At 35.6% G+C, this 27796-nt stretch overlaps 4 protein-coding genes across 6 annotated transcripts; 2 read left to right on the top strand and 2 right to left on the bottom strand.

Annotated features, from left to right (window-relative positions):
- Window positions 1-78: 78 nt before the first annotated feature.
- LOC121756960 lies at window positions 79-2856 on the bottom strand. The gene is made up of 3 exons (XM_042152398.1): window positions 2534-2856; window positions 1315-1338; window positions 79-663 (listed from the first exon to the last, which is right to left on the bottom strand). The coding sequence occupies exons 1-3, from the start codon at window positions 2712-2714 to the stop codon at window positions 344-346; spliced, it is 525 nt and encodes a 174-aa protein (XP_042008332.1). The 5' UTR covers window positions 2715-2856; the 3' UTR covers window positions 79-343.
- Window positions 2857-2958: 102 nt separating this feature from the next.
- Window positions 2959-7317, top strand: LOC121756958 (NEDD8-activating enzyme E1 regulatory subunit AXR1-like). Of its 2 annotated transcripts, none has more exons than XM_042152395.1 (14): window positions 2959-3099; window positions 3197-3369; window positions 3498-3661; window positions 4432-4542; window positions 4615-4694; window positions 4772-4922; window positions 5014-5107; window positions 5469-5557; window positions 5752-5825; window positions 5918-6080; window positions 6288-6373; window positions 6471-6575; window positions 6656-6836; window positions 6940-7317. In XM_042152395.1, the coding sequence occupies exons 1-14, from the start codon at window positions 3062-3064 to the stop codon at window positions 7021-7023; spliced, it is 1593 nt and encodes a 530-aa protein (XP_042008329.1). In that variant the 5' UTR covers window positions 2959-3061; the 3' UTR covers window positions 7024-7317. The 2 variants fall into 2 exon arrangements, with proteins under 2 accessions (XP_042008329.1, XP_042008330.1); XM_042152396.1 differs by having other exon boundaries at window positions 2960-3099; window positions 6492-6575.
- Window positions 7318-7391: 74 nt separating this feature from the next.
- LOC121756982 (protein RRP6-like 3) lies at window positions 7392-12714 on the bottom strand. 2 transcript variants are annotated; one of them, XM_042152424.1, is made up of 12 exons: window positions 12313-12714; window positions 11957-12207; window positions 11259-11357; window positions 11089-11172; window positions 10793-10879; window positions 10511-10631; window positions 10094-10278; window positions 9968-10012; window positions 9346-9854; window positions 8777-9269; window positions 7936-8564; window positions 7392-7722 (listed from the first exon to the last, which is right to left on the bottom strand). In XM_042152424.1, exons 1-12 carry the CDS (start codon window positions 12578-12580, stop codon window positions 7647-7649), a joined length of 2847 nt encoding a protein of 948 aa, XP_042008358.1. In that variant the 5' UTR covers window positions 12581-12714; the 3' UTR covers window positions 7392-7646. The 2 variants fall into 2 exon arrangements, with proteins under 2 accessions (XP_042008358.1, XP_042008359.1); XM_042152425.1 differs by having other exon boundaries at window positions 7634-7751.
- Window positions 12715-23148: 10434 nt separating this feature from the next.
- On the top strand, window positions 23149-26209 carry LOC121759509 (probable beta-1,3-galactosyltransferase 2). The gene is made up of 11 exons (XM_042155113.1): window positions 23149-23534; window positions 24137-24233; window positions 24328-24392; window positions 24479-24684; window positions 24755-24818; window positions 24904-24976; window positions 25069-25189; window positions 25274-25361; window positions 25426-25551; window positions 25628-25737; window positions 25820-26209. The coding sequence occupies exons 1-11, from the start codon at window positions 23422-23424 to the stop codon at window positions 25966-25968; spliced, it is 1212 nt and encodes a 403-aa protein (XP_042011047.1). The 5' UTR covers window positions 23149-23421; the 3' UTR covers window positions 25969-26209.
- The last annotated feature ends 1587 nt before the right edge of the window (window positions 26210-27796 follow it).

A 27796-nucleotide genomic window follows, 5' to 3' on the forward strand; every position in this document is an offset into this window, starting at 1 on the left:
CTATAACATTACTTCAATTCCTAAGATCGATCGATAAACATTATAAGCACCATATCTGCTACAATCTAAAGCTCGAAGTTGACACAACTCTGTATGTATTCTTCCAAATGGTAAATAATAGTAGTAACAATAATAGTGACAATGATACCTCTACATGAAGATCCGAAAACATTCATCGGTCTTGAATCATACTTGTGAAGCTGATGCTCGCTTAGAGCAAAAACACCTGGTATTTGGAGCTTGTGATGCCCTTCAACCAGAGCACCATGCCCCGTTAACCGATTGCAAGAAACTATATATGACATTTTTTGGTATTTCTAATAGACTACGTGTGATGATTCAGCTAGGATTGAGCCCTGCCGCTTCCTTCTTTCCATCCTTTTTGGCGCGCCCTTTGCTCCCACATTGCCGTCACCTGTTTCTGCGCTAATAAAGCTGCTTCAGACTTTTCCCTTGCCTCCTCACACGTCTCCATTCCAGAATTGCACTTGTCGGCCTCTTTCTGGTACTGGGATGTCATCTTCTTCGCTTCAAGCAGTGCCATGTCAGCACGCTGCTGATTCTCCAACGCTTCGGCTTCTCGCAGCTTTAACTCCTCCGATAGTAGCTCTGCGAAGTTCTTCTGCGTGTCCTCACTCACATCGGGATCGTGCTTCGCGCATTCTGTGACATGAAGAGAAAATAGAAGAAAGCGGATAGGTTGAGAATTCATTGCAAGTGCGACAAAAACTAATAAAACTATAAAGCAGGGACAATAAATGCTGCACACTCAAGATAGGCAGCAGTTTCAAATCCAAATTCGGTTTCTATCGGTTTTGCATTAATAATGTGACATAAATGAATGCAAGTATCATCCAGATGCAAAAGAGTGGTCAATGTGAATCAAATATAATGATCCAGAATGAATTATTAATAGGGACCGCCTCATTGTGTATAACTTAAACTAATGAGTACCGGCATAAATAATTCTCAGCTTAACTAATGTGATGTAAAGAGGACATATAGACATACTCCAATGGAGACAGTAGGCAGCTGCTGAAAATACGTATTATTTAATGCATTCAGCTGTTTCTACACTAAAATTAGGGTTTAAAAATAGCACTATGTGACTACACTGAGCTGAGGATAAAAGGTCGAGGAAATTGTTGGAGAGTTCCAGCAAGAGGGAATTCAAATGAGAATACATGTAAAAAAAGAAAGAAATTATTCTGCCACATTCATATCTCAATTGTGTACTTAATAATACTCCTTGATGCAAACAATCAATGAAAAGTTTTACTGTAAGGCAATTAAAACAAAGAATACAGTGGTTACCTGAAAAGGAAGCATTATGAAGTCCTGCAAGAGGCAAATATGTAATCAGAATATGTTATTTCCGAGCAGAAGACTATGTAAAAACATACCATGCATCTTACTACAAGATATTCATGTGAAGAAAGTGACATCTAGACAACTCTCTACGTATTCCATACATCATAACACACAAATGAAACCTCACAATATAAAATACAAATAAGTGATTATTATCTTACTGAGAGCCACATTGCTCTAACATCAAAATTTCTGACACCTATCGTATATTTCAGTCTGTTGGTGTGTCGACCAACCGCAGAGAACAAGATACTGGTATTCAAATAAGATGCAGATGGTACATAACTCAGTCATCTCCTACATGTAGAATCCTCCCAGACTACAGTCACTAACCACCCATTATAGCTCTGAATCAGCTCGATTGCATCTAAACGATTAGGCCACCTAGATTTATACTCCCTCCGTCCCCGATTAATTGTCCCTCTTTTCCATTTCGATCCGTCCCTCAATAATTGTCACACTTCATTTTTACCATAAATGGTAAGTAGATCTCACATTCCACTAACTCACTTCACTCACATTTTCTTATAAACCAATATAAAAAAGTGGGTCTCACATTCCACTAACTTTTTCAACCAACTTTTCTTTACATTCTTAAAACCCGTGCCCGGTCAAAGAGTGACAATTAATTAGGGACGGAGGGAGTACATCTTATTAATTACAGATTTGGGTGATAGAAGCCATAGTCTTTCAAGAATCCTATCATCCAACATAAACTTCCAGCTGGTATAGTAGCAATAAGAAGCCGACTCCACACACACTACCATCATAACATCAAATCACAAAACAAATTTAAATTACATTTCACACAAAATGGCTCAATCCCAGATCACACTCCAGTCGAAAGCTCGAGAAAACACTGCCTCACCAAGATTTAAGCCACAAAAAGGGTAAAATCCATCACTCCATTGCTTGAACAAGCTATCTTACAGAGCCAAGTCCACATCTTTACCAAACTCACACCAACACACAATCATCTGAACCTTAAAATCCGACTAAGTACAAAAAACCTAAAAAAAGCAGCACGCACAGCAATCAAACAATCACACATAAATTCATCCAAATTTCGAGCTTTAATGCTAAAAATCAAACCTTAGATGGTCATAATTTCAACAAATTAACACTTTAAACACAAAAATCGTGATAGATCTAGCACACGCACCTTTAGGAATTGAGAGAAGGGGCAAAGCATCACAATCACAGTTACAAGAAGGGCAAGTAGCTGAAGCAGAGACCAATCCCTCCTTCAAGTGCCAATACAGTGGCGGCCCCACTATATATGCAGCCAAGCAAATCGCCATTAAACCAATAACTGCCTTCAAAACCCCAGTCCTCACCGCCATTTTCGCCCCTTTTCTTCCTCTCTCTGTCTATATGTATCTATCAATCTCACTAGATGTACATCAGCTGAACATGGACGTCGAAATCAATCCACTCCACTGCTTGATCTGATCCCAATAGAATCTAGAACGCGAATCTGATTCAGTGTGTTGAATTTCATCATAAATCGAAGCCAGCTATGTAAATTATAATTCAGTCCCTAAAATTCCTTCATTTTGTAATTGTAGCCAACAACTTTATAAAACTGTAAATTGACCCACAATAGACTAATTGTGACTTTCTCTCTTTCACTCTCTTTAGAAAAACCTCAGCTAAATCCTCTCTGCGTATCAACCAAGCTAAATCATCAATGGCGGAACCCAAAACCAAATACGATCGTCAGCTCAGGTACTGCATTTTCCTCTCTTCAATTCCCAATATTTTCCCACTGCACGATTTCGGTCTGTGAAACTCGATTTTTTTTATCCCCTTTTTTTGTTTAAAGAATTTGGGGCGAGCAAGGGCAAGAAGCCCTCGAGAAATCAAGCATATGTTTGTTGAACTGTGGGCCCACCGGCTCAGAGACCTTGAAAAATCTAGTTCTTGGTGGAGTTGGAAGCATTACTGTTGTTGATGGCTCGAAAATTGAGCTCGGGGACCTCGGAAATAACTATATGGGTACAAAAAGTTTGATTTTTTTTTCTTTATTAGCCGTATTGTATTGGTTTCGTGTGATTTTTTTTCTTAGCATTAATTCTGTAGTGGGAATGTGTTTTATTGTGTTGTTTTGGTTGATGACTATCTAGTGGACGAGTCGAGCGTTGGGCAATCGAAGGCGAAAACGGTTTGTGCCTTTCTGCAGGAGCTGAATGATGCAGTGAAGGCTAAGTTTATTGAAGAGTATCCCGAGAAGTTGATTGAATCCAATCCATCCTTCTTTTCGCAATTTACATTGGTTGTTGCCACGCAGGTGTGGAATTTGTGCATTCTTTGTGTGTCGATGAGCTAAATTTACGTACGTTGCTTGTTTGTTGGCATTACTGGTTATAAATTGTTGCTCATCCTGCCCTATGGTTGTGGTTTTAGAATAAAAAATTTGTTTAAAAGGATGTGTAGAGATGTGTTTGGTTCGTGTTTCAGTAGCGAACATCCTATGCTCCTTGTGGCTGTGTAGATTGAAGTTAGCATGGGATTCACAGTTCATATTCAGGAGGTTAATTGTGTCAGAAAGATGGTTCACTTGCTTGTTTTGGTCTTTAATGTGTTGGCTTTTGAGTTTAGTTTATCAGGATTAGAAGTTATACGGTATATGATTGGATAGACGAAGCTGCATGTTGTTTGGTATAAGTGCTCTTGGATCAGTGTGATTGATTGGTCCTCTTTAAGATTGAAAATTGAAATTGTTTGATGTCATATATATGAAGATCGTCGATCATTTATATTTGGTGGTATACAGTTCCGTTCTGGATTTCACATCGTCTGAAAAGAGATTTTTCATAGAAAAGAAAGCTAAATCAACTTCCATCTGGTGTGAACACACAAGATTACTTCCATTTAACATGAATCTTATTTTGTCTCTTTCTATATGATGTCTCGTTTTTGGTTGTCCCATTCGTCAATTTTCAAGTTCATTCAATTGTTTGGGAGAATTGTATCTCCAATTCTAGTGGAATAATTTTCATTTATTGAGAAACTCGCATACTCATACGTTATAAATTGTGTCTTGAATTTTTCTTTCAGCTCGTTGAATTTTCAATGCTAAAATTGGATAGAATCTGCCGTGAAGCCAATGTCTTGTTGATATTTGCACGCTCTTATGGCCTCACGGGTTTTGTTCGTATCAGTGTTAAGGTACTCTGGCTGCATCTTAGACATAGCGTATGATTTTTAACTACATGGATAGTAAGTCTTGCTTCTTTTCAGGAACATGCAGTGATTGAATCAAAGCCCGATCATTTTCTGGACGACCTCAGGCTAAATAATCCATGGCCTGAGCTTAGGAGGTTTGATCTTCTCCATATTATCTATTTTCATTATGTATGACTATAACTCATGTTTACGTACTTCAAAAAAATCGCAGATATGCAGAATCAATTGATTTGGATACAGCCGATCCTGTTGCTCACAAGCACATTCCATATGTTATTATTCTCATTAAGATGACAGAGGAATGGGCAAAAACTCACAATGGAAAACTTCCGTCTACAAGGGATGAGAAAAGAGTATTTAAGGTGCATTATAAGTTTTTCTGTCTCGGTGATTTGTTCGTTGTCGTGTCTGTCTTTTGAGGTATTCTGGTTGGTGTCTCGATGGATGCTATAGGATTTAATCAAGGCCAAGAAGACTGCACTAGATGAAGACAATTACAAAGAAGCAATGGAAGCTTCATTCAAAGTCTTCACTCCTCAAGGAATCAGTAAGTTAATTTCCCGCATAAGTAAAGTTAGTTGTAGAAAAACATTTCTACGACATTTGTTCGTAGGAGTTCAACTTATGAGCTCGACTTCCACCGTGGAAATGGTAGATTGTTTGATTTGTGGTAGATCAATAATAGTTGCAGTATCCACTTGTAAATCTATGTTGAACCGACCAAGCATTGCATATTTTCTAATAATATACCTGCTCTTGCTGCAGTCAACGACAACTTTAGAAGGATCATAATCCAACTATAGATGTCTTTTTGCGAATGGTGATTTTAGTCAGAAAAAAATTGTTGCTGATTAGTGCAGATGGTGCTCTTTAATCACTTTCCTGACAGCTCGATGTTGGCATCACAGGTCCAAGCCTACAGCAAATAATTAATGATACATGTGCTGAAGTTAATTCCAACTCTTCAGATTTTTGGGTTATGGTGGCAGCTCTAAAGGTAACTCATAGCACCTTTATCCATTTAGGTGTAAAATTTCTTTACGTGTACTTCTTCGTACATACTCAAATGAATTTAATTAGTTTGTCCAATTTTTGACTGATATGTAAGCGAAACATATATAGTCTTGAAATTGAATGGTTGTCCAGAGATATAGTAGTAATATTTTTGCTCCGTTTTGCTTCACAATTTAGGAATTCATAGCTAACGAAGGAGGCGGAGAGGCACCTCTGGAGGGATCTATCCCAGATATGACATCTTCAACTGAGTTAGTGACTACTGCTTTGTCGAGCCTAACAGTACAGACGACCCAACAAGTATTTATGCTGACATCGTGGTTGTTACCTGCTTCTGTTGTAGGTTATACGTCTCCCTACAGAAGATCTATCAGGCTAAGGCTGAGGCCGATTTTCTTGTCATGGAAAAGCTCGTCAAGAAAATACTGAAGAAGCTAGGTAGAGATCCAGAAAGCATCTCAAAAGCAACCATAAAAAGCTTCTGCAAAAACGCTAGGAAACTTAAGGTTTGTGCTTGAAACTTCATTGCTACTTCTAATCCTTTAATATATGTACCTCCATGCCTGCACATTTGTGACATCTCGCATTCAAACTCTCCTTCGGCATACCTGACGCCTTTCAAAAATGGATATTCTAAATGGCATGCTTGAAAAGTCTCAATAACATGGTGTTTCCAGTTACTGAATTTCCTTCCGTTTGTCCGTGTTGTTTAGGTATGCAGATATCGCAAGATTGAGGAGGAGTTCAGTTCGCCGGTTCAATTGGAGCTACAGAAGTATCTTACAGACGAAGACTACTGGTACTCCTACATATGATGCGTTGTTTCCTTTTGATTAAATTTTGTATTTCTGTACAATCTGTGGATTTGTTTCGTACATTCAACTAACTCTTGCCAGCACTCCAAACTCACGCTGCAGTGCTGCTGTTGGATTCTACATTCTTCTACGAGCTGTAGATCGTTTTGCTGCAAACTATAATAGCTTTCCGGGGCAGTTTGATGGGTAAAAACCTTCTCCATTCGTCTTTTCAACCCGAAATATCATTACCTTGTGGCAGCCTGAATCTGATTCGTGTCCTGCAGTGAGATGGACGAAGAGATTTCCAGATTGAAAACAACAGCTGTTTCCCTCCTCAACGACCTGGGCTGCAACGGATCAACCTTGACTGAAGACCTCATCAATGAAATGTGTCGTTACGGGGCTGCAGAGCTTCACTCAGTGGCCGCCTTCGTTGGAGGAATCGCCTCACAGGAGGTGATCAAGGTCCGTTCTCTTTATATTTTTGTTGTCTCATCTTAGTTTTACGAAGGTTTCAGCATTGTCTATTTGTACTGCAACTGAGGCGCGTGCTCTCTCTCATCTGCAGCTCATCACCAGACAATTCGTTCCAATGAGTGGGACTTTCATCTTCAACGGCGTGGATCACAAATCACAGCTGCTGTTACTTTGAGCTTGAAAAAGCAAGAGGTACGACGTATGTGCCAACCTCAACAACGAAGGGTTTTCCAACGATGCAAAGACCTTTTTGTCTGAGGCTCGACTTTTGTGTAGATGGCTCAGCGCCTGCGTTGGCCACAAGTTCTTGAATCAACAAACTTTGCTGATTGTCATCTGCTACACTCTTGTCATTGTGCTGTTTATAGAGGTTGAAAATTAGATTTTGGAGCTTGAATTTTCTGAGCTGTAATCTTAACTTTATTTTTGGTTTCGTTTCATATCAGAAAATATAATTGCTACCAACCTATATCATTATTGTTAATCATTTTAAATTGGGAAAAAAACTCGAGAAGCAAATAGTAAAATTTACTAACTGCAAAACACTCAAAATTTAAGTTCCATTAATTTTGCCATTCTTGAAAATTACAACTGGAGAAACTATTCTGCTTACAACAACAAAATTGAAACAAAAATTCCAACATGGTATAGTCTCTATATCAACAAAAAGATGAGAAAGAGAACTAGCAAATGTATGAACTATTCCAATTACAAAAACAAAATTGGGAGAAAAAAAAAACAAAAAAAAAACCATCATCATCAAAATTCCAGTATGCAGAGTAGACAAGAGAGAGAAATTTATCCAGCAATAGCAGCAGCAGAGGCATTGGTGGTGGGCTTGTAGACACTGAACTCACCGAAATCTCTTTTACCACTGGCAAAAAAAATGCCCAACATCAAATCCTTTGGACATACCAAAAAAATATATCAGGTTTTTTTCACATTCAATCCAAAATTCGAGTTTTAAGATTTTATGTATGCTCATCTTCTAGAAGAACCAAGAAGAAGTATTGAAGATTTCCAACATGTTATTAAATGAAACAGAGCAATTTGTGGGCATCAACTTACGTCAAACTAGAGAGCGTACCTGTGCTTAACATCCCATCCACCAGGCAAGAAACGTGGATGGAGAGCTTCGACGAAAACATGTCTCCATCTCTGACAAAACTCGCGAACCCCATCTTCGCCATGCTCCTTAAGCAGATATTCGACTACTTGCTTTCCGTGAGGTCCGTGTCCTGATAATGACATTTTGGAATCATTCTTTAGCAATGTTTCATTTTCCTCCGATGGATGAGTCTTCCCATTTGATAGGTTTCCGCCACCAGAAGTATCATCATTGCTGGAGATACAAATGCTTCCGATTCCTGAAACTATCTTTGTATCTGATAGAGAATCATCAGCGTCAATGCTGCATGGAGCAGTTATTTTTGCATCCTCAAAAATGTTGTCATCATCTTGTTGATAACCATCTGTTGTATTGGTGTGCAACGAATCCTCATCTTCATCGTGCGCTGCATTCTTGATGGTGACTGGTGGCCTGCCACCAATATCCTCTTCAGCATCAATCGGATTGCTACTTTTTCTGATGTGTTTGAATGTGTAGCCTCTCTTTTTTTTGAATCTTCTTCTCTCGTGAGGACTCATTCCGACTAACAAAGCCTTTTCAAGATCTTCGTCTGTTATTTCTCTACCTCCATAGTATGTCATGACTGTCTGCTCAAAGTAAAAGACTGGTAAGCATAATACAGAGAAAAGGGACTCAGGCAGAGTAAACATACAACATGACACTCAGTGTCAAATTTCAATATAATTTGGAATAAAGAAATGGGTTCAATCCACATTACTGTATCGAAACTGAATTATATGCCTATTCAACTTTTGACTCTAGAAGAAATGTTGAAGTTATGGCATTATTAGCTTCTTACCTGCATTAATTCTTCACGGCGCTGAGATGGCATTTGTGGTCCGTGGCGCAGCAGAGCCATAGAAGCAATGCGTAACTGTAAAGGAGACACGTTTATCTCCTCACACGATGCAGGCAAAGATGTAGGTGTATTTTGTGTCTTATCCAAGTCAGCAACTCTACAGATAAATAATGGTATTCCAAATTCAGCAGCTACTTGCTTTTTGTACTTTTCAGCAGCAGTATGAGCAATTTCATGACAATCCACACACAGGAGGACAATATCATGCGAGCGATGACTTTTCAAATGCTCTGGAAAATGTATTCTGTAGCAAGAAGGTATAATTCTGTATCGTAGGTAGTGGTTTCCTTCGCCACAGCCAACACATATATTTTTCTTCTTCTGAATATAAAAGTCGTTGTCCTCATCTTCTGGGCGTCCTTTGGGCTCAAAGAGAAGTATGATGGACAGAGGATCTTCTTCTACAAGTTTTGCTAGATCCCGGTTCAGATACCTGAACAAAATGTTAATATTTAGCTTGCAGAAAATAGGGAAGTAAGTATTGAGGATACAGCGCACGTTCATCTAACCATTGAAGCTTTCTCTGATCACAGTAACATAATAATCTTCCATCACTGGCATAGATCTTGCAGTTGTGATAAACAGGGGACTTGCATGAAAACTTCTGAACAAAAAGCTGTCGAGAAGCCATCTTTGCAACCTGTTTTGAAGCTCTAAACCCGTTGTGATTAGGGGTGATTCTACTGCCTGTTCCCAGGGTAGTTTTGGACAGAAGGGCATAGTTATATGCAGAAAGAGGACAGCTACCGCCTTGACCGAGGTGTTCCCGGATGCACATTTGAAGTATATCATCAAGCTTGGTAATCTTTCCTCGGAGCAGGCAGAACAGGTCGTCCAAATGAGAGCAAACTACAGGAGATGGAGTTTGGAGAGGAACCATTGTCACAGATTCAACATCTGAATCAGCTTCGAGCATACTGCTGTAAATATCAGCTTCGGTTGTCGGGATTTTAGCTGCTAGTGCAATGATCGCGTTATCTGATAAAACAAATCTAAGGCTCTCATCATGGAGGCGAGCCTGAAAGAATTTGAAATCTATTCAAGTTAGCTGTTTCATTATTCAAGATGTATCGGTAGTTACACTAAGAAGATATTACAATTTAAGAATATAAAGCAATTGATAGAACTAACCATTAAATCCCTCCATACACACAGTCGTCTCACAAGTTCCTGAAACTGAAAAGAATATTCTTCATCAGTATTATCCATCCCAGCTCAACCAATAACAATAAAAAATATTCACAGCCAACAAAATACCTTCTCATCACAAAGACTTGGCGAAATATTTCCGGGATCATTTAAACACCGAGAAACGATTGATGATGCAGCCAATTCGCCAGTACAAGATTCGATATCTTTTGCAAAAAGCTGCAAACAAGTTGCATTTGACCGTCGACTAGCCTCGAGAATAAAATGGAACTTGTCACCAGGAGATGAATTTTCTGAATCACTTATTTTCTTTAGAATGTGAGTTTGGCAAAAACTGATAAAAATTGAAAATAGGAGTTCGATGGTTTTTGTGTTTCTGGTGATACCAGTGTACTTGAAAAGGAGAGAGTCTTTATACTCATATTAATATACAGAACATCTTCTCCAATAAGTCTTTCTTTTATTATCTTTTGCAAAGAAGGATAGCTAATGGAATACATGAACATAACCAATTAGAAAACATACCATTTTCCAGTTGTTTAAGCTCCAGGTATAGACAATATGCTATGTACAGCAGATAGTGTGCATCCACTCGAGCATACTGGATCATTTCTTCTGATAAAGGACGCTGTCTCCAGTCCTCTCTCTACAAGTCAGATGGCTACGAAGTCAGTGCATGATCATTAAAACAACTTAACTGGTGTTTCCTGCTAACTGAGATGATAGTAAAGAAGAATGTGAATTTATTCCGCTTTCCAAAGAGCTCATGCCAATTCAGGACATATGAAGATACTTAGGAATGGAAACCTGTAACAGCTTGTTTGTGGCAACACCGCAATATGTTTCAAGCAAATACGCCAACGATTTGTGAGGCTTTGATAAGATATCACATGCCTGCAATACATGATAAAACAGCACTCATTAATTTGATAGGATGCTGCTGTATAAATGAGCATACAATCTGGACGACAAGTATGTAAAAGAATAATCTTTAAGATGCCCTAACTTCTCTATGGTTTAGAAATCACCAAAAGTCAGATAACTTCCTTAATGACTAATATCAGATGAAATATAAAAAAAACATATTACGTCTTGTAAATAACCTTGGCCGTGTCAAATAAATTGACAACATAGATGTGGAAATCTCTTTGAAGCCAGAGTACATCATTATGGGCACCATGAAACATCTGTTTCATAAAAAGAACTTCTTTACAAAAGAAAAAAAAATATAAGTAATAATCAGACTTTAAAGCATGAATAGTAATAATATCACCTTGCATATTGCAGGATTGGCAAATACAGGTCTAAGAAGCCCCATCACATCATGTAGGGCAATTGTGTCTATCAAATAATCCTTGCTCATAGTGGATATCTGCATTAACGCATATGCATATCATGGTCAATTACAAACGCACATCAATGAAAACCGATCGAATTAGAATAATGTTTAAGTATCTATGGCTGTACATTATTTATCTCTTTCTTTGGGAACAAGGTTGGCTAAAATGTGCTCTTTGATGTTCCAATTCAGAAAACAACTCAAATCAGCATTTTTCATGTAATTAAGAAATGTAAATAGAACACGAGAAGAAAAAGCTCACACATATCTAACACACGAAGAAAAACTTAAAAAATCTTTAACAAATAATGACTAAACATTCAATAATCATCCCTATGGAAACAATTATAGTTCCAACAACTAATTCATCAACTAGTCTGCCTGAAGTATATAAAGTTATTAACTTCAGTTATCTTAATCACAAGCACCATGAAGTTATTAACATTGATCATATGAAACACACATTTACTAGTCGAATATTTAAAATGGAAACACCATATGCATATTGCAAACAACATGTTCTTGCTAATTCAAGCCCACGGGCATACATATGACCGACAAATGAATTGAATAAAGTGAGACAAGCAGACACAGAGAAGGAAACTTCGATTCTAGAAATGCAAAATATGAACCTGAATTAAAGCTGTGAAGCCTAAAAAGGATCTCAAACCGTGCTGCTCGGTATCCACCGCAAACACCTCCTCATTGCTCAAATCCACCACGAGCTCTCGCAGCTGCTCCTCCGCCTCAACCCACACATACTCACCTCCCATCTCCATACTCCACTTCTCACACCCATCAAATAACTCCAAAATCCCCACATTTGCATTTTTCATTAGCCTCGAAACTTCCCCTTTGTATGGATGCAAATTCAATTCCTCCTCTATCCACAGCAGTAATCAAATAACTCAACATAATTAACCAACAAATTCTATGATAAAACAAAAACTTAATCAACCAACAAGAGAGTGAGCGAGTGAGATTATACCTTCGGAGACAGAATCAGCTGCGTGGAGCTTAAGGTGTTTGAATTGAGAGTACGAATTATCCGCCAATACTCGCTTGAATTTGTATTGGGGTTTGAATTCCGCAATCAAATAACAAGGTTTACTGCGTTTTGACTTCGCAAAGAATTGCTTTATGAGATAAACAGAGATTGCAAGTGCGAAGAAACAGGTGGCAGCGATAGCGAGCGGTGTAGCTCTGAGCAATTCATTTTCCGCCGCCATTGCCGCAGCTCCAAATGTTACACACATCAGTAATCGAAAGGCGCCAATGCAACTCTTCTCCGACACCAAATATCAATAATTGTATCGAATTAGCCTATGAATTGGTGGTCAAACGCGAAGATTTTGCTAGCTGAAGCAACTCCTGAAGTAGTGGTGCTTCCTCGTTGAACACAGAGAGCCGCCATTGATGAAGTTGAGATTTTCTTTTTAAATTTCTGGGCCGAAGAAATTGCCTCGTCGAATCGGGCTTGGCCCAATCACTATGGATCAAACGTTGTGAGTTCGGCCCATACACTTTTTTATTTTGTGATGGACAAAATCACAAATTATAATGAAGTTTGAATATATAATTTGTTAATTTCTTGTAAACTATTGAAAATTTTAAAGACTGATTTCTCATAACTTCGTGGATGTGGTGACTTGATCTTCGACCAATTAATTTAAGGATCTCGTCCGACTAATTATGTTTTCATTTAACGCACATAAAATTTAATCACACTAGCATTTCTTATATTTTAATTTTTATCTAGTGTTAATGCATCACAAGATTTGCCATAAATCGAAATTGATTTTATTGATCCCAAAATATATGCCCCAAGGTTTTGTAGTCCCATCGTACATTATTTATTATAGTAAATCTGTAATTAGTTATTCATTTAAATAAATCGATTTCTTTATGCTATTTTTCTTTTTCTTGAGGGGTTTTTAAGTTATATCTCATTGGGGAAGCAACCGAATAAATATGAGTGTTTATATTCGAAGTCAAGAACTGTGTGTGTGAGTGTGAAATAACAAATTAAAATGTAAATCAATTTGTTTACATGTATGTGACCATCTTTGTTGCTGCATCACATGATTCTTAGGTCAATGGTCCACAAAAATTGGTGATATCAAACACCACACTTTAATCACATTATTCTTGATGATTTGATCCATATATTTTTTGTAATATCGACATGAATTAATGGTATAGATCTAAGATTGTGTGATCCATTACATTAGAAGTAAATGATCCCATATGCTCAATTCTTGAGGGACTCCATCATTTTGATTGTGTCTATAGTAGTGCATATTATTTTCATGTTTTTTGAATGACTCTAGGCTTATGCTCTACTTCGAAGATACCATAGTTTTTGTATTTTATGTTGGATATGAAAAATAAACATTGCTTGCATCAAGAACTTTATCTTTAGTAAATCTCTTTGTTGCACCTATTATGGGAGAAATATCTTTTTATCAATTATTTTCTCTTTATGCAAACACTAAAATTGAAGGTTGGCTAAAGCAAGAAAGAATCATGTGAAATTCTGGCTCAATAAAGTGATAGATAGCACTTATTCAATTCCCTTTTTCTTTTCATTTTTTTTTATCAAATACCTAGTTGAAAGAGAGAAAAAAAGGTCAATATGAGTGTTGCATAAGATTTCGTTTTCATTGTGAATAAAGGAAGTTTTTTTTTTCTAAATGATTAAAATTTGAGTTGTAACAAACTTTGTAATGTGACACAACCCACAATTAGTGGTATAAATTATAATTATATACTTTTGATCCCATCATAACAACAATTTTTAACCCTCTTGTTTTTATTTTAACAAAAAAAAATTAAATAATGTATTCCTAACATTTTTTATATATATATTGACAGCGAAATCGATCACATACATGCATCTGTGGAGTATTTTTCCAACTTATCTAAATTCAGGTATAATTATTGTCTTACTATCATCACGTACATTCAAAATATTAATATGTACAACAAGTAGGGCTGACAATTTTTGATCTGACACGATAATCAAACACGAATCCGCACGAAGTTAACCTGACACGAACACGCATGTTTAGAATTTGGGTCCTTATAGGGTCGTCGACCCAATAAGAACCCGAAAATTTTGGGTTGGGCTAAGTTGGGTTGGGTTGGGTTGGGTTGGGTTGGGTCGGATTTGGGTCGGGTTGGGTTATCCGTTAAGAAAAAAAATTTTATTTTGATTATTTTTTAATTAAAATAATATATTAAATTTTAATTTTAATTATTTTTATTAATTAAAAAAATTATATTTTAATTTTATTAGTAAAAATATGATTAATAATATTATTAATTATTTTTTATGATAAAAAAATATTACTGCATACTTAAATTTTATTAAAAAATCATTATTTCAACTTTATTATTTAGATTTACTTTTAATATACTTTAATTTTATTATTTGGATTTAAAAATTATTTTAATTAATTATTTTAATTTTGTAATGTCTTATTTTATCGTGTAATATCAAATTTTAATTATATAATATCATATGTCGGTCGTTATCGTATAGCGTTAAGCTATATTGTGTAGTAACTTACTATCATTAAAAGATGACCGATATTTTTTTGGATGACACGAAATCCGCACGAATCCGACACAATTATGTTGGGTTGTACCCGATAAGAACACGATGATTTCAGGTTGGGTCGATATTGGATTGACCCGATAGCGACCCAATCTGCACGATTTGCCAACCTTAACCACAAGTACTTACACAAAATTAATTTTCTAATTATTTGAGGAAATAAAACTATTGCTTTGAAATTGCAACGAATCCAACGGCTACTGTTAGTACAACATTGTTTAATCTTGTCTAATTCGGACATAATCCAAACCGACCAAATTTAACGCAGAGAAAAAGGTTAATTAAGCTGCAAATCCTATGTAGTTTCAAAATTATAGATAAACATGTTTTTTAATTATGGTCTGGATTTGAATTTCAATCAGAAACGACTAGCTGTTAAATTTGTGCATGTTTGTCGCTTTATATTATGTTTAAAACATTTAAAAATCTGACATAAACAGTGCTCTAACAATTAATTGCCTTTTGTGTATTTATGATTTACAGTAGGAACAATACTTATATTTAATAAGATATGATTTCAGTTAAGAATGAATTATAGATAATTATGTTATGGCGTATTTGAGATGGGTATAGCTAAAATATAATACTATAAAATAAACACTCGATAACTATTAAAATAATAAAATTAATTCGTGCGACAGTGTCACATACTTAAGTAATTTATTTCATATTCAATTATTAATGTAATTTCGTAGATAGGTGGGTGCATTTATTTAGCAGCGTGGTCGTCATGGGTTAATGATGCACTTTTTTATTAGCACTAAAAATACATGCAAGTTTACAGGATAGAACTAGTATAGCTAAAGGTCAGTACCAGGATATCGAATACAGGGAATAAGATTGCAACTGGCTATCATATACTAAGCGTCATATACTATCTAGAGACACGGAGTTTTGGGATCCAACTATAAAAACAAATATAAAAACAAAATAATACAAAGCAGGCTAAAAGAAAGTAGAGTTTTAGGATCCAACTACTACGACCTAGTGATGATTAATCTCACAGAACCTTTACCTTTATGTGTCTCCAGGATTATTAGGAAAGTCGCGATTTTCAGATAAGCCCTCTCTCGAGTGCACTTATCCAGTAGATTAGACTCTAACTATCAAAGTCTCCTTCCAATAGATTAGATTCTAACTCCTTAAGTTCCTAAGACTCAAGCCCTCACAAAGGGTCCCCTCTCTCGAGTGCAGATAAACCTATGTGTTGTACTCGTTCCTTTTACCACGTAAAACTAGCTATCTCTCGATTAATCTAGTTAGACGGACATAGTTCTAAAGTTGGCCAGACAAAAGAATAATAAAAGCACAAGAACAAGCAAAACAATCACAAGAGCTAGGAAAATGTTCTATTCAATAAATCTAAACATGTTCATAATAGTCTTCACCAAAAAATCTAAAATGATGTTTAACTACTCATAGACAAGTAGTAAAATCAATAATAAAAGTACTAGACATGAAAGAAATTGATAAAACCCAAGGTTGAATCTTCAATCTTCCGTCTTCTCTTGCCTGGATCTGCAGAGCTCCGCTCCAATGGAAGATGGATGAATTATGTGTGGAAGATGGAATGGAAGAAAGTGTAGAGAGGGAGTAGGATTGGAGGCTCTGAGATGAAGATTATGAATTAGGTTCAGAGGTATTTATAGGCTGGAAAAGGTTTATTTTTGATAATTTTCGTGCCCTACAAGAAATAGGAGAGATTTGGCTTAATAATATAATAATTTCTTTTATTCCGTAAATTTCCGCCTAATTTCCGCAAGCTTTGACTGCAATGCGCAATGTTCGTAGAATTGTCATAACTTTCTCCACAGAACTCCGATTGAGACATGCAAGATATCCACGCGAAGCTCTTTCGAAGACGAAGAGAATGACATGTAGTAAGCACTGATTGGACTTCAAAATCGTTGGCAGAATGGGCTTGAACAGAGGCTGCTGCACTTTGGCATTTTTTCACCTTTTTCTATCTTTTTCTATCATTTATCAACAAACACGTCAAAAATACCAAATGTATAACATATGCAATTTAAGAACATAATTTGCATGATTGACATTTAAAACAAGTCAAATCTAGTCCTTAAAAACATGCAAAATCCGTGTTTGTCAACTCCCCCAAACTTAATTATTTGTTTGTCCTCAAACAAAACAAGAGAAAAACTACTAAAGAAACACGGATGCTAAGAACTAGACTTCATAGTTGCCTCAAAAATTGTAACAAGAAATGAAGAGTTTGACAAGAATACAAATCAAATCAAGCAAAGCTTATTAGTGCATTTTCATTACTAGCTCGTTGATCACCTTGAAGTACATGCGCTCACAAGTGTTTAGAATGTGTTTATCACTCACTCTCAAAGTGTATAAGGTAAAGAATATATGCTCTGAGATCATGCAACATGCAAAGTTTACCATAGGCTTGCTCGATGTCTAATCCCTCCTCTACTTTATGTGATTAAAATCAAAAATCCGAAAGGTCTTTATTTTCGGTTATAATGTAGGCTCTTTGGTAAGGTGAGGAAATATGGCTAAAAAGTGACTAATCCCAAACATAGCAAAAGTGATCAATTTCTACTACATCAAACATAGCACGGCACCAACAATTCGAATCTCAGTAAATTCTAGACTTTGTCTAAATTTCTTCTCACTTCCCAAATTCCTTTGATTTTTTTTTCTTTTGTACATTTTTTTCTTCTGTACATTTTTTTTTTCTTTCTATGCACAACCAATTATCTCATTCAAACCACAAATGTCTATGCACTTTTCACAAGTAAGCACACTACTTTTCTTTCTACCTTATCTCTCCAACTCTTTTCACAAAATATGAACTAACTTTCTCCAAGAGTGTATGAATATTCCCCATTTATTTAGCTTCCAAAGAAAAAGGCTTTAAAGGCTCAAAATGGCTAGCTAGAGAAAAATATTTTGAGTAAGGTCATAAATTTAGATATATAAAGTAGCTAAGAAGGATGGCCTAACGTCCTCTTTTATCATTTAAACACTATATAGACTTAGGCAGACTAGGAGCAAGTTCTAGAAACAAATACATGAATGCAGATAAATCACACAAGAAAGAACATATAGCTCAAGTCTCACAAGGTATAAGCATGATTCCAGGTAAACAAGCAATTCATTAATTATACACCTTTTTACAAAACTCTCAAATCAAGGTATCAAGTCAACTCAACCAACACATAAACAAAATTTTTATTATCGGCAACTCGGTCTGATGTCCCTAAACATGAGTATTTCTAAGTTTTCTATGTTATGTTCATGACAAGATTCACCTCGGGTTTATTAAAAAAAACTAACAAAAATAAGCAAAAACAACTAAACTCACGGTTCACCACTTCATCCCCCCAAACTTATTCAAAACTAAGTTAAGAATAAGTTTGTAAAGTCGGTAGGGACGTGAGTAAACTAAGAAAACAAAACAAACTAAATAAAAAAAAGATACCAATGTTGGGTTGCCTCCCAACAAGCGCTTGGTTAACGTCTTTAGCTTGACGTTCTTTGAGGCTCATAAAATATCCCCCATTCTCGGGATTTTCTTTGGGATGCATTATGTACCTACAATTTCGCAATGTGAGCATAGAATGAAGAAAATTATAGTAGAGTACAATGCATAACATGTGGCAATCCCCTAAACTTTAATCATATCAAGGCATAAAATATGCAAATCAAATTATCTACCTTAACATGATCATTTTTCATCATCCGTAATCTTCTCTATCCCCCAATTAATTGCAAAAAATTTCAACAATAGACCAAGATCACGCAAAACAATTTAAGCTCCTAAAAACACAATTCATGCAAGATAAAATAGCCTCGCAATGCTATGAACATGAACTATGTGTATCAACAATCAAACCAAAGTGATATTCAATTTTCATCCACCAAAGATCAAACATACTCAAGCACACCCAACAACTATTTCTTGCAAATATCCAAAACTTACAAATTCACTAAGAATAAATCCCAATTAAATCGTCACTCATCAAACTCCTATCCAAACTCCCAATATATATATCAACAACAAAGTCATTCAATGAAAGAATTCAAGATCAAAGCTCAGAAATTAAAAGAGAACGTACCTTGTGTTGATTGACAGCTAAGCACATGAATAATTGGTAGAGTACAAAGAATTTGCTTAAGTGATGTGAATTTGAAGTGTGTGATTGATTTATGTGGAGAAAATAAAATAAAATAAAAATAGGGGGAAGGAGGTTCTAGTTTTTCTACTTTTTTTTAAAAAAGATTTTCTTGAAAAAAAACGAAGAATAAGAAGTTTTTAAAAAAAAGGAAAAAGAAAAAAAAAGAAAAGGAAATATTCAAACGGAAAAGAAAGAAAATTTAAAGAAAAGATTTTTTTTTTATTTTTTATTTAACTTAAGCTCTATGGAGAAAAACTTCAGCTCTACGGAGGAGAAAACTAAAGGTAAAAAAAAAAAACAAGAGAGCAAGCATATTTTATATCTCACCCACGCTCTAAGGAGTATATCAAATGTTGTAGCAGATAATTGCATCTTCCATAGGAGCGCAGAGTAATCCATTGTTGTGCTTCGTGCTCCTTGCAAAACAAATAAAAAAAATAAAAATAAAACTATACAAAATATTACACTCCAAATTAGTATTATCAACCGTTCTACAATATCAGCTTAAAGCAATAATATTCCCCGGCAACGGCGCCAAAAACTTGATACACTTTTTTATTAGCACTAAAAATACCTGCAAGTTTACAGGATAGAACTAGTATAGCTAAAGGTCAGTACCAGGATATCGAATACAGGGAATAAGATTGCAACTGGCTATCATATACTAAGCGTCATATACTATCTAGAGACACGGAGTTTTGGGATCCAACTATAAAAACAAATATAAAAACAAAATAATACAAAGCAGGCTAAAAGAAAGTAGAGTTTTAGGATCCAACTACTACGACCTAGTGATGATTAATCTCACAGAACTATTACCTTTATGTGTCTCCAGGATTATTAGGAAAGTCGCGATTTTCAGATAAGCCCTATCTCGAGTGCACTTATCCAGTAGATTAGACTCTAACTATCAAAGTCTCCTTCCAATAGATTAGATTCTAACTCCTTAAGTTCCTAAGACTCAAGCCCTCACAAAGGGTCCCCTCTCTCGAGTGCAGATAAACCTATGTGTTGTACTCGTTCCTTTTACCACGTAAAACTAGCTATCTCTCGATTAATCTAGTTAGACGGACATAGTTCTAAAGTTGGCCAGACAAAAGAATAATAAAAGCACAAGAACAAGCAAAACAATCACAAGAGCTAGGAAAATGTTCTATTCAATAAATCTAAACATGTTCATAATAGTCTTCACCAAAAAATCTAAAATGATGTTTAACTACTCATAGACAAGTAGTAAAATCAATAATAAAAGTACTAGACATGAAAGAAATTGATAAAACCCAAGGTTGAATCTTCAATCTTCCGTCTTCTCTTGCCTGGATCTGCAGAGCTCCGCTCCAATGGAAGATGGATGAATTATGTGTGGAAGATGGAATGGAAGAAAGTGTAGAGAGGGAGTAGGATTGGAGGCTCTGAGATGAAGATTATGAATTAGGTTCAGAGGTATTTATAGGCTGGAAAAGGTTTATTTTTGATAATTTTCGTGCCCTACAAGAAATAGGAGAGATTTGGCTTAATAATATAATAATTTCTTTTATTCCGTAAATTTCCGCCTAATTTCCGCAAGCTTTGACTGCAATGCGCAATGTTCGTAGAATTGTCATAACTTTCTCCACAGAACTCCGATTGAGACATGCAAGATATCCACGCGAAGCTCTTTCGAAGACGAAGAGAATGACATGTAGTAAGCACTGATTGGACTTCAAAATCGTTGGCAGAATGGGCTTGAACAGAGGCTGCTGCACTTTGGCATTTTTTCACCTTTTTCTATCTTTTTCTATCATTTATCAACAAACACGTCAAAAATACCAAATGTATAACATATGCAATTTAAGAACATAATTTGCATGATTGACATTTAAAACAAGTCAAATCTAGTCCTTAAAAACATGCAAAATCCGTGTTTGTCAGTTAAAATGGACGTTCTATTTTGACACTATTATTTTAGTTAGAGATGTAATGTAGTTATATTTTTCACTTAAAAATAGTAGCAATTCAATTTTCTTGAACTCTTTTTTATAGTGGTACATAAAGCTCATTATTATCTAAATTTTTATGGTGTATAAGTCTTTATCATTGCAAGCTCATCTTCATTGAATTCCCAAATTTAATGATTTGGTTAAGACTACCTTACCATAATCGTTTTCAATTAAATCATTAAAACGAAATTGGTAGTTCGAGTGGAATTTCGAATTAATTACAATTATGTTAATTGATTAGCAGTCTAATTACTGATAGGATTGTGGGACAATTGATGTGAAATTATCAACCTATAATTTTTGACTTTATATGAAAGTTTAGGTTTGTAGAAGGTATATAGAGAAATTCATTGGATTCGAAAGTCTCGCCTCATTAAAAATAACACAATTCTTGGAGGAATTTTATTCATCAATTCTTTGACTTCCAAACATAGCATATTAATTTTTAATCCTACAAAATAATTATGGAGTTTAATTACAATATTACACACAAAGCTTAAATTTAGTCAACACCCAACTTTATTTTTAAAATAATATAAATAATTAATGATTCATTATTTATTTCATGACTATGATAATTTGAACCTTAGATCCATTAATAGAGGTAAAATTGTATCTAGATAGGGTCAGGCGAGCAATTCATTCCACCATCGGCCTATGAGTATTATCGGCAAACTTTATTAATCAATGTTTGACTGCACATGAACTCTGTCTCCGTCCAAACCGCTCTCCTTCTATATGTCCTCTATCGATAGAGGACATATATCATCTAAATTTTAATGATTCAGATGGTTATTAAACCATCTACTACAAGATTTACATAGCTTTTGCAGTCACCTTATTTTTTGTTTTTTTCTCTATCCATTTAAGTAGGGCCTTTGTATGAGACGGAGAAGGAGGATTGGAGGAGAGATAACAACGAAAAGGAAAAATAGAAAACACTTCCATAACTTAAATGGTGTCATACAACAGTAACAAATATACAGGCACAGCGACCCTCAACTAGCGAATTTCGATCTGACGAATTTTATGCCCTAAATCTTTACTAATTAGAGAGACATTGTATTATCAATAAAACTATGCCTTAACTTAAAGTGGGTCAACCCATGTAACTTGCTTATAGATACATGCATATTTAACCTCAATGATGCTCTAACAAATTAGAAAGAGCGTCAAATGACAAAAATGACCCTATGAAGAATTATGACACGTGTTAGGAGGCTGGTGTGAGAAATGGACCTAGATAACAACTGCAGTTTCCCACGTGCTAGGGAATGGAACCTGTTTATTAAATCATTAAACATGGCAAAATGTAATGAAAATAACAAAAATTATATATATAAAAAAATATATTCTCCAAATTTAAACCAAGTCATATTGCCATTAGATTCTGGCACGTGCCGCCACCCAACCTTGGGGCCCACTTTCGTGGGGCAGTCACGAGCCAATAACATCTAGATCCCATTTTGCCTTTTTTCCAAGAAAAATATTTAAAAAATATATTACTAGTAGTATATACTTTCGAAAATAATTTTGTTTATATAATGTGTGAAATTGATTTTTTGTGAGTTCTTATTTCAGGTTAAAGTGAAATTACTGTTATGTCGTTGGAAGCGATCCATTATTTTACTTAGGGGTGTTCGGTTTGCAAGACTGTATCCGGAATTAAATTTGCAGTGTGTTTGGTTAATGAGATTCAACCTCATAACTCAATCCTAGATGAATAATCATGAGATAATTAGTCATAGCTAACCCCTATGACTAAAATAATCCCACAACTCAATTCTAGATTGTATCTTGGTATTATTTTATCTTGAAAACCGAACACCACCTTAGTTTTTTAAAATTCTTTTAATTATTTGCATTAATTTGTTATTCATATGTCACCTTTCAAAAAAGTTAGTCTCAAATAAAAAGGCTCTAGTGAAATTCACCACATGATCTACCTAAGAAATAATTTCATTCCAAAACAAAAAATAAAAATCATTTTAGTACTAATATTTATTTCAAACCGTAATAAACTGCCCACCGCGGTGGCATTTGTTCTGACAAGGACAGTTAGTCAGTCTTCCCTCACTTGTATTTCAAGTCCCTTCCCTGCAAAGTGTGCTCATCTCTCATCATACACACACACACACAGAGGATTAGAGAGAGAGGTAAAGAATAAAGTAAAGAGAACCAAAGAAGCTTGAGACAATGCCAGCCTTTCTTGATCTTCACCTCTTGCTCTCTGATCTTTCCTTCTCTTAATACAAAAAATTAATCCCATCAATTTCTGAGAATTTGGGATCAATAAAAATTTCATCTTTTTTCATGGGCTTTTCTTGAAAAAAGATTGTAAGAAAAAAACAATGAAGAACAAAGGAGGAGGAGGAGAGCAGTTTTCAAGAAGTGTTGTATCTCAAAAATGGACTCTTTTTCTCTGCCTTGGTAGCTTCTGTTCTGGGTTGCTCTTCACCAACAGGTATAATCATCCATGCATATATTTTCCCATTCAAAATTTTTATTTTTGCAATTATTCATTTGATTGTGTTTATGTTTTAAATGTCATTTTTAAGATCCCAATCCTTGAGTACTTTTCTTGGATGTATATATTCTTGTTCTTGATTCTTCTTTTTATCTTCATCTACTTTTGTGATGCCAGTTTTGGCTAATTTATGGTAAGGGGACCTCTTGATCACAATATTTTGATGGCATCTAAGTTTAGAATATGTTACATTGCTTGAAGCTCAAAGATAGGGGCCAATGTTTAATTATTTTCTTCTCAATAAATCTACTTTAGTTTGATTTCTTAATCACTATATGCCTCCTTTACTGCAAATTTGTTAAATCATGAAGTAGTAGATTGCTCTTTAATTCTAGATTGGCCCCATCAGTAATTGTGGAAGTTGCATTTGTAGCTTCTAAAATTCAAGCTTTTCTCCTCATTTACTTTTTTAGTTGGAGCCTAACTTTTTATGTACATTAATATCATCTCTAACTGATCAGTATTGTTTGAAGATATCTGTCTATTTTGAGCTTTTGAGAGGAATGATATGTTACTAATGAATGAATGCATTTCGACAGAACATGGATTTTGCCAGAAGCGAAAGGCGTGGCAAGAACGACAGCATATGAAGCCGAGAAGCTAAAGCTTGTTGCAGAAGGCTGTGATCCAACATTTGTGAGTATCATCATCTCCTCCTCTCCCTTGTCTAGAATCATCAGCAAGTTCTCAAATACGAATCTAACTTTTTACGCGTTTCATCCATAAACAGAACAGTGTGAAAAGAGTGCCAAAGGAGATTTTCAAGGAAGTTTCCAATACTCAACATGCTATAAAGTGAGTAGTTTTCTTGACTTTTCCCCCCACATTTTGGTTTTAGGCCTTTGTTATTAAATATGTGACGATTTCTCGTTGTGTGATAGGACGCTTGATAAGACCATTTCCTCGTTGGAGATGGAGCTAGCTGCAGCCAAAGCAGCACAGGAATCCGTCCTCAGTGGCGCCCCCTCGTCCGAAAATGAAAAGGGTTCGACTAAAAGAAGGAAGTACTTCATGGTTGTTGGAGTAAACACTGCTTTCAGCAGCAGGAAAAGGAGAGATTCAGTTCGTGCAACGTGGATGCCACAAGGTCCGTTCTTGACTTCTCGTCTGTGTCAGTTGTTTCCTTATGATTGCATCTAAGTTGAATTGAAAAATAGGAGAGAAACGACGAGCTTTGGAGGCAGAGAAAGGGATAGCAGTCCGGTTTGTCATTGGTCACAGGTAACAAAATCTCAATCTAATTTGCAAAACTTTAGTCACATTGTACCAAAATAAGTATATATATGTCTTCATATTTCATTTGCAGTGCTACTTTAGGAGGAATACTAGATAGAGCCGTTGAGGCCGAAGTCCAGAAGCACGGGGACATCATGAGACTGGTGAGCTCGACTCGAACACTTCTCCCTCTCCACATCCATTTTAGGCCTCACTATACTATATTATTGAGACATGGTGTGTTTATGTATTTTAGAATCACGTTGAAGGCTATCTCGAGCTGTCTGCGAAGACTAAGGCCTACTTCGCCTCTGCTGTCGCGTTGTGGGACGCAGAGTACTACGTGAAAGTCGACGATGATGTCCATGTCAACATAGGTCCAACACAACACCATCTGTCTCAAATTTTATTCATCAAGTTTTTGAGTGATTTTCATTAGTCATCTGTTCGAATTCTTGCAGCAACGCTCGCTGAAACGCTAGCTAGGCATCGGAAGAAGCCTAGAGTTTACATCGGATGCATGAAATCCGGCCCCGTCCTCTCCCAGAGGTACATCAATGTTGCAACCTTTCTCTATGAGGAAATGAGTTTCTAAGATTGTTTTTTGGTGCAGGGGAGTGAGGTACCACGAGCCCGAGTTTTGGAAGTTTGGAGACAACGGGAACAAGTACTTCCGCCACGCGACAGGGCAGTTATACGCTATATCGAAAGATCTAGCCACTTACATCTCAGTAAACAAGTAAGATCAAGTTATCAAACACACATTTTTTTCATGAAAATGGACTAATGATCAATTTTTTTTCTCTTGTTGCTAGGAATGTTCTGCACAAGTTTGCTAATGAGGACGTCTCTCTCGGATCTTGGTTCATAGGGCTAGACGTGCAGCACATAGACGACCGGAGATTGTGCTGTGGCACGCCTCCAGGTGATTAGATGGGAAATCAACTATGTATTTGTGTGTGTGGAGTGTTATGTTGGTTTAATTTGGTGATGCATTCGAATTGCAGATTGCGAATGGAAGGCACAGGCCGGGAACATTTGTGTTGCTTCGTTCGATTGGAGCTGCAGCGGGATATGCAGATCAGTGGATAGGATAAAGGAGGTTCATAGAAGATGTGGTGAAAGTGAAGATGCTGTGTGGAAGGCTAAGATCTGAGAGTTAGCATAAAGATGCTAAAGATGCGCGCGCGCACACACACACAAAGGAGGGAGAGGCTTTGCAAGAACTTCTCCATTTTAGAAGAGAAGAATGCAGCTAAGGAAACAAAGCAGCACTCCTCTTGTCCTTGTTGAGATCATAGTATTAATTTTCTTGTGCTTTGCTTTTTTCCTTTATCCACTTTTGTAAAGAACAACTAATATTTACATGATATATATAGAGAAATGAATTTAAATAATACTCTCCCCGTCCATGAAATATTGTCCAAGTTTGACTCGGCACGAGTTTTAAGAAATGTGAAGAAAAGCGAGTTAGAAAAAATTAGTGGAATGAGGGTCCCACATTTATATATTAGTTTTAAAATAGAACGTGAGTGCAAAGAGTTGGTGGAAAGTGAGGTCTATTTACCAAAAATAGTAAAAAAACAAAGTGGACAACTTTTCATGGACAGACTAAAATGGCAAAAATGGACAACATTTCACGGACGGAAGGAGTTGTATGAGTATGCGGCCTGGTTTATTGGGTTGGACTGAAAATTTATCGGGCCTGTGATAGTTTGGTTCAGCCCAACTTGTTTGAGTGATACTATTATTATTGAAATATAGTTGGGAATGTGGAATTCAAGAATTGTAGAAAAGAGAGGGGATAGAATCATAGAGAATTGAGAGAGATACGATGAATTTTAGGAAAATAGTGGTATATTTTTTCATTCATTAATTATTACTCTCTCAGTCTATAAAAAAAATAACTTCATTTTTTCACTTTGGAGTTTCCACAAAAATAGTCACGTTTCATAGAATATGACTAAAAATTTGAGTTTGTTCTTAATATCACAAAAAATTTAGGTGAAATTTTGTTTTTGATATAATAGTCGAAATATCATACGTGGAATAATAAATTAAATTTAGATGAAATTATATAGTATGATATAGTAGTCCAGAAATCATATGCGGACGTGAGCATAAGTATAAAAAAACACCATCAATATGTTATAGGTAGGCAATGCCGTTGGATTATTGAGAACAAATTGAGTTAAGAATTTGATTGAATTTTTAAAACTGATATGAGCAATAATTTAATCTCTAATTTTTGGACCTAAGTTTAACAGTTAACATGGCTCATATTCATTTATTCGAATCAATCAATCAACCACTACACTTTCATTTTCAGGTCAAGTTTTCAACATTGTATTTAATATGGCTCATTTCAAAATTTATATGAACATATGATAAATACTTTATCAAGTCAACTAGTAGTCAACCAATTTATTAGTGCAATATCAATGACAAAATAAGCAATTGTACCATAAATTTGGTCCCATATAATAACAAATCCTTTGACTCCAAGTCTCCTATTCTTGGCTTTAACACACAATTGAGAAGGCCTGCACTATTATTTTATTCTTATAAATTTACTATTTTAATTATTATAGTTCAAAAGGTTGATATTCTTATTGATATTATCTTCAAAATTGCAACATTCATATGAGAAAATTGATATTATCTTCAAAATTGCAACATTCATATGAGAAAATATATGTATCAAATTTTACGTGACAAGACCTATCTAAAAGTCTTAAATTCATGAATTTCCATTCGATTATTTACATATTATGTGTGTCTGTTTCAAAGAGATGCATGGTCTTGCCCGTCTTGCTATTCAAATCAACTCGTCAATTATTCTTTGAAATGTGTAGAATAATTCAAAGAACATTCTATACACTATTATTTAAATAAAAAAAACTTGGCACTCCACCTAGCTAATAATTTAAAATTTTATTTTGTTTTATTAATGAGCATGTAGATCAAGTCTAGTTGAACGTTTA

This window comes from Salvia splendens, chromosome 12 (assembly GCF_004379255.2).
Source record: "Salvia splendens isolate huo1 chromosome 12, SspV2, whole genome shotgun sequence".
NCBI lineage: Eukaryota > Viridiplantae > Streptophyta > Magnoliopsida > Lamiales > Lamiaceae > Salvia > Salvia splendens.